The sequence below is a fragment of the Panthera leo genome, chromosome A2, assembly GCF_018350215.1.
Source record: "Panthera leo isolate Ple1 chromosome A2, P.leo_Ple1_pat1.1, whole genome shotgun sequence".
In the NCBI taxonomy this organism is placed as follows: domain Eukaryota; kingdom Metazoa; phylum Chordata; class Mammalia; order Carnivora; family Felidae; genus Panthera; species Panthera leo.
Window position 1 is genome coordinate 100,121,977 of NC_056680.1, and position 16,254 is coordinate 100,138,230.

Genomic DNA, 16,254 nt, shown 5'->3' on the forward strand with positions numbered 1-16,254 from the left:
AAATCCCACTTGATCATAGAAAATAATTCTTTTAATGTACTATTGGCTTTTATTTGCTAGTATCTTGTTGGAAATTTTTGCATCCATGTTCATCATGGGTATTGGTCTGTAATTCTCGTTTTTAGTGGGGTCTTTGTCTGGTTTTTGAATCGAGGTAATGTTGGCTTCATAGAATCAGTTTGGAAGTTTATTCCTTTTTGTTTTTTCTGAATAGGTTCAAAAGAATAGGTATTAACTCTTCTTTAAATGTTTGGTAGAATTCCCCTGGAAAGCCATCTAGCCCTGGACCCTGGATTCAATTTCTTTACTGGTTATGGGTTTGTTCAAATTTTCTATTTCTTTCTGTTTCAATTTTGGTAGTTTATATGTTTCTAGGAATTTATCCATTTCTTCCATATTGCCCACTTTGTTGGCATATAATTTTTCATAATATTCTCTTATAATTGTTTGTATTTTTGCAGTGTTGTTTGTGATACCTCTTCTTTCATTTGTGATTATATTTATTTGGGTCCTTTTTTTAATTAAAATATTTTTTTAATGTTTTTATTTATTTTTGAGAGAGAGACAGAGACAGAGTGTGAGCTGGGGAGGGGCAGAGGGAGAAGGAGACACAGAATCTGAAGCACGCTCCAGGCTCTGAGCTGTCAGCACAGAGCCCGATGCAAGGCTCGAACTTGTGAACCACAAGATCATGACCTGGGCCGAAGTCAGACACTCAACCAACTGAGCCACCCAGGTGCTCTCTTTTTGATAAGTCTGGGTAGAGGGTTATCAGTTTTGTTAATTCTTCCAAAGATCCAGCTCCTAGTTTCATTGATCTATTTTGTTTTTGTTGTTGTTGTTGTTTCTGTATCATGTGTTTTTGCTCTAATCTTTATTATTTCCCTTCTGCTGGTTCTGGGCTTTATTTGCTGTTCTTTTTCCAACTTCTTTAGGTGTAAGGTTAGGTTTGTATTTGAGACCTCCTTCTTGAGGAAGGCCTGTATTGTATTCCCTCTTATGTCACCTTTGCTGCCTCCCAAAGGTTTTGGACTATTGTGTTTTTATTTTCATTGGCTTCCATGTATTTTTTAATTTCTTCTTTAATTTCCTGCTTAATCCATTCATTCTCTAGTAGGATGTTCTTTAACCTTCATATATTTGTGGTCTTTTCAAATTTCTTCTTGTGGTTGACTTTAAGTTTCATAGTGTTGTAGTCTGAAAATATGCACGGTATGATCTCAGTCTTTTTGTACTGGTTGAGGCCTGATTTATGACCCAGTATGTGATCAATTCTGGAGAACGTTCCATGTGCATTTTGCTGCTTTAGGGTGAAATGCTCTGAACGTATCTGTTAAGCCCATCTGGTCTAGTGTGTCATTCTAAGCCATTGTTTCCTTGTTGATTTTCTGCTTAGATAATCTCTCATTTTGGTAAGAGGAGTATAAAAGTCCCCTACTATTATTGTATTATTATCAGTGAGTTTCTTTATGTTCGTTATTAAATGATTTGTATATTTGGCTGCTTCCAGTTTGGGGACATAAATATTTAAAATTTTTAGATCTTCTTGTTGGATAGGCCCCGTTATTATGATATAGTTCTCTTTTTCATCTTTTATTATATAGTCTTTGGTTTAAAATATAGTTTGTCTGATATATGTATGGCTACTCCAGCTTACTTTTGATGTCCATTAGCATTATAGATGGTTCTTCACCCCCTCACTTTCAATCTGGAGGTGTCTTTGGGTCTAAAATGAATCTCTTGTAAGCAGCATATAAATGGGTCTTTTATATGTATGTGTGTGTGTGTGTGTGTATACATACATACATACACATTTTGGTACCCTATGTCTTTTGATTGGAGCATTTAGTCCATTTACATTCAGAAGTAATTATTGATAGATATGAATTTAGTGCCATTTGTATTACCTGTAAAGTCACTGTTCCTGTATATTGTTCCTTTATCTTTGTTGTTTTTGGTCTCTCTTTCCCGCTCAAAGGGTCCCCTTTAACAGTTCTTACATAGCTGGTTTAGTGTTCACAAACTCCTTTAGTTGTTGCTTGTTTTGGAAACTCTATTTCTCCTTTCTGACTGACACCCTTGCTGTATATTCTCAGTTGATGGGGCGGCTGAGTGGCTCATTTGGTTAAGAATCTGATTCTTGATTGGTTGAGATCCTGATCTCATGGTCGTGAGATTGAGCCCCATGTTAGGCTCAGTGCTGACAGCATGGAGCCTGCTTGGGATTGTCTCTCTCCATCTCTCTCTCTCTCTCTCTCTCTCTCTCTCAAAATAAATAAACATTTCTGGAAAATGTGAAGTTAAAAAAAAAAAAATTCTTGGCTGCATTTTTTTCCTGACTAGCATGTTGAACATATGCCACTCTGTTCTGGCCTGCCAAGTTTCTGTGGACAGGTCTCCTGGTACTCTTATGTGTCTACCCTTGTAGGTTAAGGACCTTTTGTCCCTAGTTGCTTTCAGAATTCTCTCTTTATCTTTGTATTTTGCAAATTTCACTATGATATGTCTTGGTGTTGACCTGTTTTTTTGTTTTGTGTGTGTGTGTGTGTGTGTGTGTGTGTGTGTGTGTGTGTGTGTGTTTTTGACGGGAATTCAGCATGCCTCTTGGACTTGAATGCCTGTTTTCCTTCCCCAGATTAGGGAATTTCTCAGCTATATTTATTCAAATAAACCTTCTGTCTTTTTTCCTACTCTTCTTCTGGGACTCCTATGCACTTTATAGAATTGTTGCATTCCCTAGGTCTGTATTCATGATCTAATAGTTTTCTTTCCTCCTTTTCAGCTTCATTATTTTCCATAGTTTTATCTTCTATATCACCTATTTGGTCCTCTATTTCTTCCATCCTCATGATTACATCCAGTCAGTTTTGCATCTCAGTTATAGCATTTTTTATTTCAGCCTGAGTAGTTTTTAGGTCTTTGATTTTTGTAGCAAGTGTTTCTCTGGTGTCTTCTATGCTTTTTTCAAGCCCAGCTAGTATTCTTATGACTCTTGTTCTAAATTCTTGTTCAGATAAATTACTTATATCTGTTTTGAGCAAATCCTGGCTGTGGTTTCTTCTTGATTTTTGTTTGGGGGACAATTCTTCTGTCTTGTCATTTTGTCTAGGTTCCTGTCTTTTGCATGTTATGAAAGCTTGTTATATTTCCTGGTCCTGAGAGTAATGGGTATATCAAGAAGGGGTCATACACTGTCCAGGGCCTGGCATTTCAGGAAGTGTTTCAGGTATATGCTGTATGCACTGTGCTGTTGTGATATAGCTGCTTTTTCCTGCTGGTCAGTCCTTGGCAGAGTTCTTCCTTGCTTGTAGTGGGGAGTATTTGACCTTTAATTGGGTGTGCTTTGATCTATTAAAATAAGCCTACTGAAGAAAAAAAAAAAAAAAAAGGCCTGATCAAAAAAAAGAGAAAAGAAATAAAACAAACAAAAAACTATAAGGCTGATTTCAAAGGAATAGAAAACAAAAAAGAAGAAAAAGAAAGAGAAGCCTGATCCAAAAAACAAGAAAAGGAAACAAAAAACCAAAAGCAAACAAATGAACAAAAAACTAAGCCTGATGTAAAAAAAAAAAAAAGTCTGGTCCTGTTTCCACCAGAATTGAAGCTGATGCTTTGGAGCACTCTATGATCAGTGGACTTGTGCACTTGGGGGTGGGGGAGGGGGAAGCTGTGTTGGTCCTTGGGGAAGAGGCCCACTGCACTGGCTCACAATCAGACCTGCCCTCGTAAAGATGTCCCTGCAGGGTGTAGGGGGGCAGGGTTTGGTGTAAACAGCTTCTGCCTTGACTGGGGGAGCTGTGTTATTTGCTGAAGTCAGACCCTGTTGGTGGGGGAAGATGGCGCCACCCTGCTCTCTCCTCTATTCCTGGGTAGGAGAGCTGGCGCCCACCTTTGTTCTGGTAGTCCTCACAGACAAGCGAACAATTTCTCCCCCTGTGTCCCAGGCTTCTGTCAGATCCATGCCCTCAACCCTTCTGTTCCCAGGGCCATAGACATGCTGGGCACCATAGCTTTCCAGTGTTATTGTTTGTTTGTTTTAATATTTCCCATTTATTTTTATATATTTTTTAAGTTTATTTATTTCTTTTGAGAGAGAAGAGAGAGGGAGAAGAGAGAGAGAGAGAGAATGTAAGTGAGGAGGGGCCGAGAGAGAGAGAGGGGAGAGAGAGAATCCCAAGCCAGCTCTGCACTGGCAGGCTGGAGCCCAGTGCAGGGCTCAAACCCACAAACCACAAGATTATGACCTGGGCCAAAATCAAGAGTCAAACACTTAACCAACTGAGCAACCCAGGTGTCCCTTCAGTGTTTTCATCTTTGGTGCAGGACCGAGATTCAAAACTCTGAATCTTAAAGGGCTCACCACAATGTGGACCTGCTGCCCTCTGAAGGAGAGGCTCGCTGTGCTGAGCCTTCTGTCCCAGTAAAGCAATTGCAGGGCCGTACAGGTGCCTGGAGTTTATGATGATGCACAGTGAAAAGCTGTGACCACTTTACCCACCACAGTGCACACCTCTGTCTCCTATTGAACATTCAAAGGCGCCAGCCTCAGCTTTTGTCCTTGGAGAAGCAATATATCCTTGTCCGAATGCACTCCAGGAAAGGAACACTCTCTCCTAGTGCGACCCAGGGGATCCCCACATCACACTGTCTATTCTGGGGCCTCCCCTCCATCTCCCTAGGAGCACCACCACCCTCTTGGATCTACTGCAGCAAATGGCACAGACTGTCAAAAACCCAGAATTTCAGCTCCACTGTTTGCAAAAAGTTGGGATACTCAGTTCCTCAAGATTCCCCCATCAGTGGTTTTGGGGGAGTGCTTTTCTTGTGCGAACCCAACACACTTCTTTCTCTCCCCTTCTCTTTCTCCTCTTTGCGAAAAAGGCTCCCACCCCTGTGCAGCACCATGGCTTTCCTGTCCCCCAGTTTGCCTCCCTGCACCAAGTACCTGCCACGTTCTATCAGATTATGCAGATTGTTCTCTTAATCCCCAGATCGATTTCCTGGGTGTTCATATGATTTGATGTTGATCTGTGTTTAAGGGACGAGATCCCCAAGCCTGGGGTCCCCTTACTACTTACTCCACCATCTTAATTCCTCCCTCACAAACTAAAAATGTTTTTTAATGTTTAAGTGAACTTGTTTCTCTTGCGCCTGTCAATAAAACATCGATTCTATTTATATATATAGGTTAGTCTTAAATTTAAGGGATACAGTTTTGTTCTTTTAGTATTGAAAGATGTGTAAATACATTTTAATTCTTTTTCAGAGATAAATTAAAATCATAAATTTTAAAATTTATATGTGTTAAAAAGAATGACTATATACTTAAAAATGCACAATAATATCACGCTGCTTATTTGATAACCCTAATTACCAGGTACATAGTTATCAAGCCATAAGAAGGCCAAAAGATCAGGCAAAATACATGACGCGGTATCCATGCACTTGACTTACAGGACATATTTCCACTTTGTAGTACTGAACTCTTTGGAGTTGTACGTATTCATCTTTATTTATTCCATGGCACAATTTCTGTAAAATAAAAACTCTAAGAAACTCAAATATTATTAAACTGTGAGAATTTGTTTGAAAAATAAATTGCTGCTTTTTGTTCACCTGTTTAAAATAATCCTTTTTTGGGGGGGGGGGTGCCTGGGTGGCTCAGTTCATTAAGCGTCTGACTTCGGCTCAAGGCATGATCTCACAGTTTGTGAGTTCAAGCCCACATCAGGCTCTGTGCTGACAGCTCAGAGCCTAGAGCCTGCCTGCCTCAAATTCTGAGTCTCCCTCTCTGTCTCTCTGCCCTTTCCCTGCTCACACTGTGTCTGTCTGTCTGTCTGTCTTTCTCTTTGTCAAAAATAAATAAACATTAAACAATTTTTAAATAGTCTTTTTTTATGTTTGTTTATTTTTGAGAGGGAGAAGAGAGAGTGTGAGTTGGGGAGGGGCAGAGAGAGTGATGAAGACACAGAACCTGAAATAGGCACCTGGCTCTGAGCTGTCAGCACAAAGCCTGACTGGGCTCAAGCTTGGGAATGGTGAGATCATGACCTGAGGCAAAGTCAGATACTTAACCAACTCATGTGGTTGGTTACCCATGTGCCCCTAAAATAGTTTTTATTTATTTATTTTTTTAGAAAAAGTTTATTTTTATTTATTTTGAGAGAGAGATAGCAAGCAAGGGAGGGGCAAAGAGAGAGGTAGACAAAATCCCAAGTAGGTTCTGCACTGTCTATGCAGAGCCTGATGCAGGGCTTGAACTCCAGAACCGTGAGATCATGACCTGAGCCGAAGTCAAGAGTTGGATGCATAACCGACTGAGCCACCCAGGTGCCCCTGAAATAGTCATTTTTACCATTTAATATCCTCAGCATTCAATCCAAAATTTATAGGAGAGATACAAAAATAAATACCAAATGGTACATCTACAGCTTATTCTTAAAATTTAATAGCTGCATTTTATCTAAATGTAAATTTGTTATTCAGAAAAATGTTGTGTTTAGCTTTTTTTAAGTTTTTATTTGTTTATTTTGAGAGAGAGCATGGGAAGAGCAGAGGCAGAGGGAGGGAGAGAGAGAATCCCCAAGCAGGCTCCGCACCATCAGTGCAGAGTCTGACGTGTAGCTCAAATTCATGAACTGAGAGCTCATGTCCCAAGCCAAACTCAAGAGTCGGATGCCTAAGTGACTGACCCACCCAGGTGTCCCTGTTGTATTTAATTTTTAACGTGTTTTAACCTTATTATTCAGAATTTTATAACAGTTCTTAAAAGTTCACTTTCATAAGCTAAAAGTGATTTTGTCATGACTAACTTTCTTCATGGTTGCAAATAGAGCAGCATGCTTCCTCTTTTCAATGGGCAGGTGGTTCTCTTAAGGGAAGAAAACTTTTCAGAAGTTTCCTCCTGACCCCTTGACTTAACAGCAACAGTTTTCAGCAGTAAGGTTAAAAATAAATAATTTCAAGTGTAGATATTTAACTGTTTTTTTAATTTCCAGATTTACAAATAACTCATCTTGAAACTTTTTTATAAAGCAATGATATATAGCTTAAAATATGTCCTACCATGAATAATATTATGAGCTTTTGCCATGGCCTAACATCATATAATGAAGTTATTTAAAAGTGTGAATTAGGTTTGGAGAGTTTAGACTTTTGCTGTTATACTAATTTTACTCTTTACTCATGTATTTAGACATTCACTATATACTAATTTTACTCTACCCATGTATTTAGATTAAATGGACTTTAAGAAATAGTGCTTTGCATTATTTATATATGTATTTGATTTGCAAATGGCAATTGATGCAGTGTTTAATATTTTCCCAATTTTGCTTGTGTTCATTTCTTTAATTCTTTTCTCAGAAGAGTATAAAGTCAACTTTGGACAGTATATTCATTTTTATATTATGCAAATATCATCATTTCCATGGTCTAAAGTCTTGGCATGGCTTCACTGGGTCCTCTGCTCTTGGTTTCACAAGGCTAAAATGAAGATGTTAGCCAGGCTTTGGTTGTTTCTGGAGGTTGGAGTATTGTTCCAAGCTCATATGGTTATTGACAGAATTGTTTCCTTGAACTTGTAGGGCAGAATTGTCCTTGCTGGCTGTCGCCAGGGGCTGTCCTCAGCTCCTAGAGGCTACCCACGCTTCCTTGCCACACAGCCTTCTCACAACGAAGCAACTTTTACTTCTAGTATAGCTGGAGAACCTCTCTCATTTTCTCTGGACTCTTTTGAAGGTATTAACGTGGTTAAGTCAGGCCCACACATGATAATTTCCCTTTCATTGACTCAGAGTCAACTAAGTAATGACCTTTTATTACATCTGCAAAATGCTTTCACTTGTACTATATTGTGTAATTTAGAAGCAAGTCACAGATTTCACCTGTACACAAGGGGAGGGGATTATATACTAGGGGGCAAGAATCATGGAGCCCAATTTACAATTCTGCCTACCACAGACAAATGGAATTATTTCTTAAAACCTATTGATCTAGTTATTTACAAAGGTATAATTATGTATTATATGTAAGTATAAAAGTTATAATAAAAGATGTTTATAATGTTAAACATTCTTGCTGCCTAACTCATAACTGAGTTTATTCTGAAAATCCTTTTTGTTAAAATAACAGATAATTCTATAATGACAATTTTGATGGTACAACTTTCTAGAACATTTAAGGATTTGATATGCAATAGGAGTCAGGTTTTATTTCTATTTGTTTCACCTTTATTTAGTGCCATTAGGATCATCTGCCTTGATTACAATGTAATGCTCGAAGAATTAGATTCCTTCTGAAAAGAGAATGAGAATATATAAAATCTTTTGATTTAGTGAAGGGGAAGAAACCTTCAAATAATTCCCATTCTGTTTTAGCTTTAGTATTTACTTCAAACTTTCAGAGTACTTTGGTATTTACGATCTCATTTTTTCATATATATGTATATAATTTTTTTAATGTTTATTTTTGAGAGAGAGAGAGAGAGAGAGTGTCAGAGCATGAGTGGGGAAGGGACAGAGAGAGAGGGAGACACAGAATCTGAAACAGGCTCCAGGCTCTGAGCAGTCAGCAGAGAGTCCAATGTGGGGCTCGAACTCACGAACGATGAAAATATGACCTGAGCCGAAGTCAGACACCTAACAACTGAGCCACCCAGGTATATACACACACACACACACACATACATACAAAGAGAGAAAGTCGGAGAGGGAGAGTCAGTCTATTGGATTCTAAGCACTGGAGATAATCTTTCAAGTAGAAACAAGACACCTGCCCTTTTGAAGCATATATTCTAGTAGGAGAAGAGACAAGACTGAAAACTAATAAAATATGGGAGCTTACATTAGGTCTAAGGGAAATTGAAGAAACAGTGTTACGTTAGAAAATAGCATGTGGCACTCTTAGATTAGGTGGTCAGGGAAGCTTCTCTGAAGCAGCAGCTCAGCCCATCAAGCATTAATTGTTCTTCCAGTAGCTCTTTTGGTATCTCAAGGAACTGTTGTAGTTAACAACATGTAATGTATGTTTTGTTTGTGGCATATTTTACATTTATGCTGTCATGAATTTGTGGTTAAGAAGTCAAATATCCAGGGGCACCTGGGTGGCTCATTTGTTAAGGGTTCCACTCTTGATTTCGGCTCAGGTCATGATCTCATGGTTCATGAGTTTGAGCCCTGTCAGGTTCTGCACTGACAGCACTGGAGCCTGCTTGGGATTCTCTCTCTCCCTCTCTTTCTGCTCCTTTCTGTGTTCGTGCTCTCTCTCTCTTTCTCTCAAAATAAGTTTAAAAAATACACTTAAAAAAGTCAAATATCCAGAGTGTAATATTGAAATATTTCTGTGTAAAATGGACTTACTTTTTTTTTTTTTAATGTTTGTTTTTGAGAGAGAGAGACAGAGTGTGAGCAGGGGAGGGGCAGAGAGAGAGGGAGACACAGAATTCAAAGCAGGCTCCAGGCTCTGAGCTGTCAGCACAGAGCCTGATGTGGGATGCAAACTCACAAGCCATGAGATTAGGACCTGAACTGAAGTCGGATGCTTAACTGCCTGAGCCACCCAGGCATCCCCAGACTTACTTCCTAAATATATTTCAAAATATAGTAATAAAGCAACTAATATAAAAATACTTATCTTTTTTAGGAATGGTGGAAAGTAGCAGACATAATTGGAGCGGTTTGGATAAGCAAACTGATACTCAGAATTTAAATGAAGAGAGAATTTTAGCTTTACAGCTTTGCGGGTGGATAAAGAAAGGAACGGATGTAGATGTGGGGCCATTTTTGAACTCCCTTGTACAAGAAGGGGAATGGGAGAGAGCTGCTGCTGTGGCATTGTTCAACTTGGATATTCGACGAGCAATCCAAATCCTGAATGAAGGAGCATCTTCAGAAAAAGGTATTAGGTTATATTCTAAGATGACTGCAGTTCATAGAATCCTTTAAAGTAAAGATGCTGATAACTTTAAGATATTTAATCAGTATTTTTAGATAATTTTTTTTGAAAGAGTAATGAGCACAGAACTGTATCTATGAAAGTAGATATCCCATCTCTTTTGTTTATGCTTTGGTTTATGTCTAAAAAAGAAAATGTGTCTTAAGTACCATTTTAATGATGTTACAGTAAATGCTCAAATGTGTCCCTTTTAATGTTTTCTTTTTTTTTCTTTTAAAGATGGTTCACATACATTTTTAAAAATGTATTGGAGATTGGGCTACTTCAGTTTGCAGGCATTCTTATGGCAAACATTTGTATTTTATACATCATCTTTCGGATGGTTATTGGTTGACTTTTAGGAAACTAAGTGACACTTTAGTTAGACTAATACAGATTCTTATAAAAATCATACTTTGATCTGCAAAAATGCTTCTACTGGAGTCTGGTGATTTAAACGTAGTTTTCATGTAATATTTTTTAAAAGGAAGAAACTGTGAAACGTAAAGTTTTTACTCTGACATTTTGCAAGAGAATACGTGGGCAAATAAATTTCAGTCTAGACATGCAGTTTTTTCCTTATCAAGAATATTTCAGTTGAAAGTAACTAAGATATGTATAGCTTTTGATTTTTAATACACCTAGCAAATTATTTCTGAATATTCAGAATGTGTAATTCTTATTTGATGGTCCATTTTGAAAACATTACATTTCTATTGTACCACAGAGAAAAACATGCAAATAATTGTAATGTATTTGCTTGCAGTAAAAAAAGTTTAAAAAACTAATGTTTTGCCCAGATTGGCCTCTTTTCCTTCACTTTTGCTCCAGTGTAAGTCTTCCCCATTTGGGAGAGCAATAGAAGATAATGTGGAGATGAAAAAAAGAATCGATATTTTAAGCCATTTGTAATTATAATTTTCGTATAACCTGAGAGCTTGATGCCTCCCTATCATGTGTACCTGGAAAATTTGGTGTTAGATTTAAACACCCATACTATCAATAGGGAAAGTATATTTCCTGTGATTTTAATAACTTGGTTAAGGACTAAAGAAAAGATTTTCTGAGTCAATTATTCCTTTCCACTTGGAAATAAATTGTTTTAAGCAGGATTCACAAAGATATTCTTTGGTTGTGAGGGTGGTTGTTTTAATCTCAAAAGACTTTAAATCTAATTTAATAGAGAAGGCAGAGGAAGCAAGTACAAAGTAACTTGGGGAAAGTGTTCATAGGAATGAAGAGCAAGGCTATTTAAGAACATAAAGTGGGAAATGCTGTTTTATTTGGAAAAGAAAGAAAATGATCAGTCTCAAGGAACAGAATAAGAAAATTGCTATAATAAATATAGAAAATATTCAAAAGTTAAAGGTGAATTTAGTTTTCTTTTCTGAAGCTGAACTTAGATGGCCAAGCAGTCATAGGGCTAACTGCCAGTTTAGCAGCTTATCCATGGCTGTATGAACTGCTAAAAACTGCCATTTAGAAGACTATTGGTAACAAATGCTTTGTTGCAAATGTGTCTAAATACAATGTTACTTTGTTAATTTTGATAGTTAATTTTGCCCTAGAAAAATTAAAAGTATAATACTATAATAAGAATGCTAAAATAATGGCTTTCAGAACATATACTTAAGTATGTGCATTCTGTATTTAGGAATAGGAAAACAAAATTATTTTGAAAATTGTAGTCCTGAGGTACAGTAATGTTTATTATCAGTGTTCTGAAATATCTGTATATAAATGAACATGATAAGGCTGGCAATGATTCTGGTAGTATGGCTTCACCTCTCTTTATTTAGACCCTACACAATAACACGGTATAGGAACCTGCCTGGAATGAGAACTTGAAAATTTAATGATGTGTTTGTCCTGCACAGGGTTAGCAATATTGGCAACAGTTTTATAAGAATAGAAATTTTTGCTTGTGGTCCTTGCCAAATTTTCCAATCTGGACCAAAACCCCTATTCTAGTGGGTTTATTTTTCTGTAGGTAAATGTTGCCTTCCAGTCTATTGGTTTATGGTTTAAGAACTGGAAGAGGAGATATTAAGCTTTTGATTACTTTGATTAGCTGACTGTTTTTAACATGCAGGCGATCTGAATCTCAATGTGGTAGCAATGGCTTTATCGGGTTACACAGATGAGAAAAACTCCCTTTGGAGAGAAATGTGCAGCACTCTACGACTACAGTTAAATAACCCATATCTGTGTGTCATGTTTGCATTTCTGACAAGTGAAACAGGATCTTATGATGGAGTATTGGTAAGCTAATTTCTGTTTGACAAGGTTCCTTTTAAAATAAAAGTTTTTATCTAGCCTTGTTAAAATGTTCAAATGTCTGTTGCATGAAATATTGTTATATTTTGATGTATTTTGTATTAGTTAAAATAAGGTATCTTAAATATCTTTGGGCGGCTCTTGAATGTCATTCTACAGTTAAGTACCTGATAACAAACTTGATTTTTTAAATAGTTTTAACAATATAATTTGCAGATATAGAGGGAATAGGATTTTATTCTTTAGCTTAAGAACAGCTCTAGAATTATACAACTATATAAACATAAATTTCATATTGAAGTGCATTTTTTAAAGTTTATTTATTTTGAGAGGGAGAGAGGGAGAAAATCTCAAGCAGGCTCTGCACTGTCAGCACGGAGCCCGGCACGGGCTCAAACCCATGAACCATGAGATTATGACCTGAGCTGAAGTCAAGAGTTGGATGCTTAATGGACTGAGCCGCCCAGGCACCCAAAAATGCAAATTTTTAAAAGTTTGTGTTTTTGTTTTTAGTTAAGTAAACAAACACATGATCAATTATGATTAGAATAACCATGTAACTTATCTGAGTTAGTATTTGCGTTCTCAGACATACAGACAGTTTGGAAGATCTATGATCACATTACTTATACTGAACTGTTTCATTTTTCCATTATTTGGTCTTCTCTATCACTTTTTTCTCCTGCTTTACCCACATGTCTATCTAACCATATCACCAAATAAGTTCTTTACACAAAGTGGGGACAGAAGAGTGAAATGAGATGTACTTATCAGTTTCAGTTATAGTGTTTTAAGCTTCACATTAGTACTATAACTTTTTTTTGCATTGTTGGATACTTTTCTACCACTGAGAAGAGCTTTCTAACATGGAACTTATTTCTGTGTTTGCTATTATAGCACTTCATATAAAAGACACATTGCTTGGATGATTGATTTAAGGGTCAGGCCCTAAGAATTTAAAAAAACATGTATTTTGTTGAGGTATCTTAATGAAAAATTTAATAAATGTTGTTAATGTCCACTTTAGCAATTCCTTAGTTTATGGATTTTGTCCATTAACTTCTAATAAAAGAACTATTGAACTTTTCTAACCACTTCAAATTAATATCCAAGAGTGTTTTTTTTTATTTGTTTTTACTGTAATTACTCTTTTTTGTTAAACAGAAGACTTTAAAATGTATTTTGGAGAAATAATACTTTCAGGAAGTAGTAAAGTATGGTAAAGACAAGAAGAAGAAGTGGATTGTTCAATTTTATGTTTATTTTTGAGAGTGATAGAGACAGAGCATGAGTCGGGGAGGGGCAGAGAGAGAGGGAGACACAGAATCTGAAGCAGGCTCCCAGCTCTGAGCTGTCAGCACAGAGCCCGATGTAGGACTCAAACTCACCAACTGTGACATCGTGACCTGAGCCAAAGTTAGATGCTTAACTGACGGAGCCATCCAGGTGCCCCAGATTGTTCATATTTTAAATTGATAGAGAAGTATTGTTTAAATACTCAATTTCTGTATTTTAAATTAAGTGATCTATTACAAATACCCTTATTTTCTTATATCTAAATTTGGGTTATTAAGTAAGATATATCTTGCCTTAAGTAGAAACTTCATATTTCCAAACTGTTTTGAGAGTGTGCCTAATTATTCTTTATGTATTAATAATTATAATTAATGTGTCCTTTGTTAAAAATTGTTAAGTTGCGGTAATCTAATGAAAAGTGCTGAATTGGGAAATCGAACCTAAAGTCCTTGCTCCAGCACAGTTACTTCAGCTAGTCAGTTTACTTTTGGGGTTTTCATTTTCTGAGCTGTAAAATGGGACAGATAATATTTATAATTCTTTTCCAATCAAAATTATACACATGTGCTGAATCTAAAGAGTTAAATCTAGTTTGCATGAGACATGTTCCATCTTAAATGCAGCACCGTATTTTATACTTGGAAGTGCACGTTAGGATAGGTATCAGTTGAAATGGTCTTATGTTTAAAGCAGGAAAACTATATCTCATAGGATGATTTCAATGGAAGTCACTTTTAAACTTTTATATTTAGCACAAAGTTAATTACCTTCCTACATTTATAGAAATTCAAAGTAGTATTTTACAATATTGACAAGTATACAAAAATTTAAGTATCACAGTACCCCTGAAATTTTTGCCACAAACACCAATATAGCAGTATTTTACTATGGCCAAAAAAGTGTATCTATTTATTTGTAAGGGTATGTTTAAAACTTTCTACTTTGTATTTAGAAACATGTATTGATAGTCTTTTTAAATTCTGTATTTGTATATTCACTGGTAATTCACAGATTTCCTAGACTTGTTGATTAACTTAGCATCCCAGAAAAGATTTCCTCAGTTTCCCCCAGATGTATTTCTATAATGGAAGGATTACATGGCATCTTAAATTTGATAAACCATATTTTATTGCTTGCATTTTATGTTGGAATTATGTAAAACTGAACTGGAATATTTTTAACCTGAATTGGTCAGTATTTTAGACATAAATTTTTACTTTGCAAGAATAATAACCTTAGCATGGAGTTTCCTAGGGCTACATGAAGAAAGACATCTTAGGGGCACCTGGGTGGCTCATTCAGATAAGTGTCTGACTCTTGACCTCAGCTCAGGTTATCATCTTATGGTTCGTGGGTTCGAACCCCGTGTCGGGCTTTGCGCTGATAGTGCAGAACTTGCTTGAGATTCTCTCTCTCCTCTCTCTCTGTTCAACCCCGCTGTCTTTCAAAATAAATATATAAACTTAAAAAAAAAAAAGGCATCTTAGGCAGTCAGTGGCTCTGCCAGTATATACTCAATAACTTACTAATACATTTGAAAATTAAATTGCATATTAGATATGTAAAATAGTCTGCAAAAATATAAAACTCATAGCACCTACAAGTAACTCCTTGCTCTTTCCTTTTCAGTATGAAAACAAAGTTGCTGTACGTGACAGAGTGGCATTTGCTTGTAAATTCCTTAGCGATAGTCAGGTAAAAACTGATACAATTCTATGTTTGAAGTTATTAATATTTACTCTTACTGCATTAGGAAATTAATCTTTTTGTACAGATATGTATATGTGACATTTATATATGAATTATTCTAAAAAAGTAAACTAATAATTCTTTGTTAGGTCAAGATATTGTAAACCTGTGTATCATAACCAAAATTGCTTGTGTAAGAATGCTGACTTAATATTTTAGTTTATTTCTGCTTTTGGCCTATAGATAAAGATGTTAAACTCACCCCTTAGGGATGTCATAAGAGAATTCCTTCATTTCCTAATACAATAAACAAGTATTAAATGCATATGCTATGTGTATAGTGAGAGAGAAATGCACAGAAACAATGAGTAACATAATGTGCTAAGTGCTACAATAATGAGAAAGTGCTGAGGGAAAACGGAGGAATCTTGGCTGCAGGTTGGGGTGGGATGAGGCCAGGGAACACCTTACCAAGAAATGTTATTTTTGATAATCTTAAAGTTCCCTTTCAACTCCAATTCTGTTACAGCAAGAACTTGGCAGAATAATGAGGACAGTTCTCTTTAAGTTTAAAATAGTAAACTCTGTAGTTCTTTTGTAGAATAATTATTAAAACAATAAATGTCTTGCTGTTTTGAAAAAGTGTTTTAAACGATCTTGGATTCTGCATTGTAGTTTATGATAGATGCAGACTTCTTAGAGATCATATCTAGATTTTTGCAAGGGCTTTGGTTTTAAAATGTTTTCCATAAATATAGCACTATTTTAAAAGTAAAAGTTTTGAACGTACAAAGTATATAGTGAAACATTAATTCAGAAAAATCACTTTGAATTTTCCAGTTAAATAGGTATATTGAAAAGTTGACCAACGAAATGAAAGAGGCTGGAAATTTGGAAGGAATACTGCTTACAGGCCTTACTAAAGATGGAGTGGACTTAATGGAGAGTTATGTCGATAGAACTGGAGATGTCCAAACAGCAAGTTACTGCATGTTACAGGTTAGTGCAGTGTGGTGGCAGCTTAAAGAAAAATAGTGCTTAACCACCTTCCTCCCTCAT

General features: G+C 36.3%; 1 protein-coding gene across 4 annotated transcripts in view; it reads left to right on the plus strand.

Moving 5' to 3' along the window:
• MIOS (meiosis regulator for oocyte development) overlaps positions 1 to 16,254 on the plus strand; it is a 47,496-nt gene that overhangs the window by 16,623 nt on the left and 14,619 nt on the right. For all 4 annotated transcript variants that reach the window (XM_042918503.1, XM_042918521.1, XM_042918531.1 and 1 more), the window contains 4 exons: positions 9,643 to 9,897; positions 12,026 to 12,195; positions 15,136 to 15,201; positions 16,036 to 16,194. In XM_042918503.1, the coding sequence (XP_042774437.1) occupies positions 9,643 to 9,897; positions 12,026 to 12,195; positions 15,136 to 15,201; positions 16,036 to 16,194 (650 nt within the window). The remainder of the gene's footprint in view (positions 1 to 9,642; positions 9,898 to 12,025; positions 12,196 to 15,135; positions 15,202 to 16,035; positions 16,195 to 16,254) is intronic.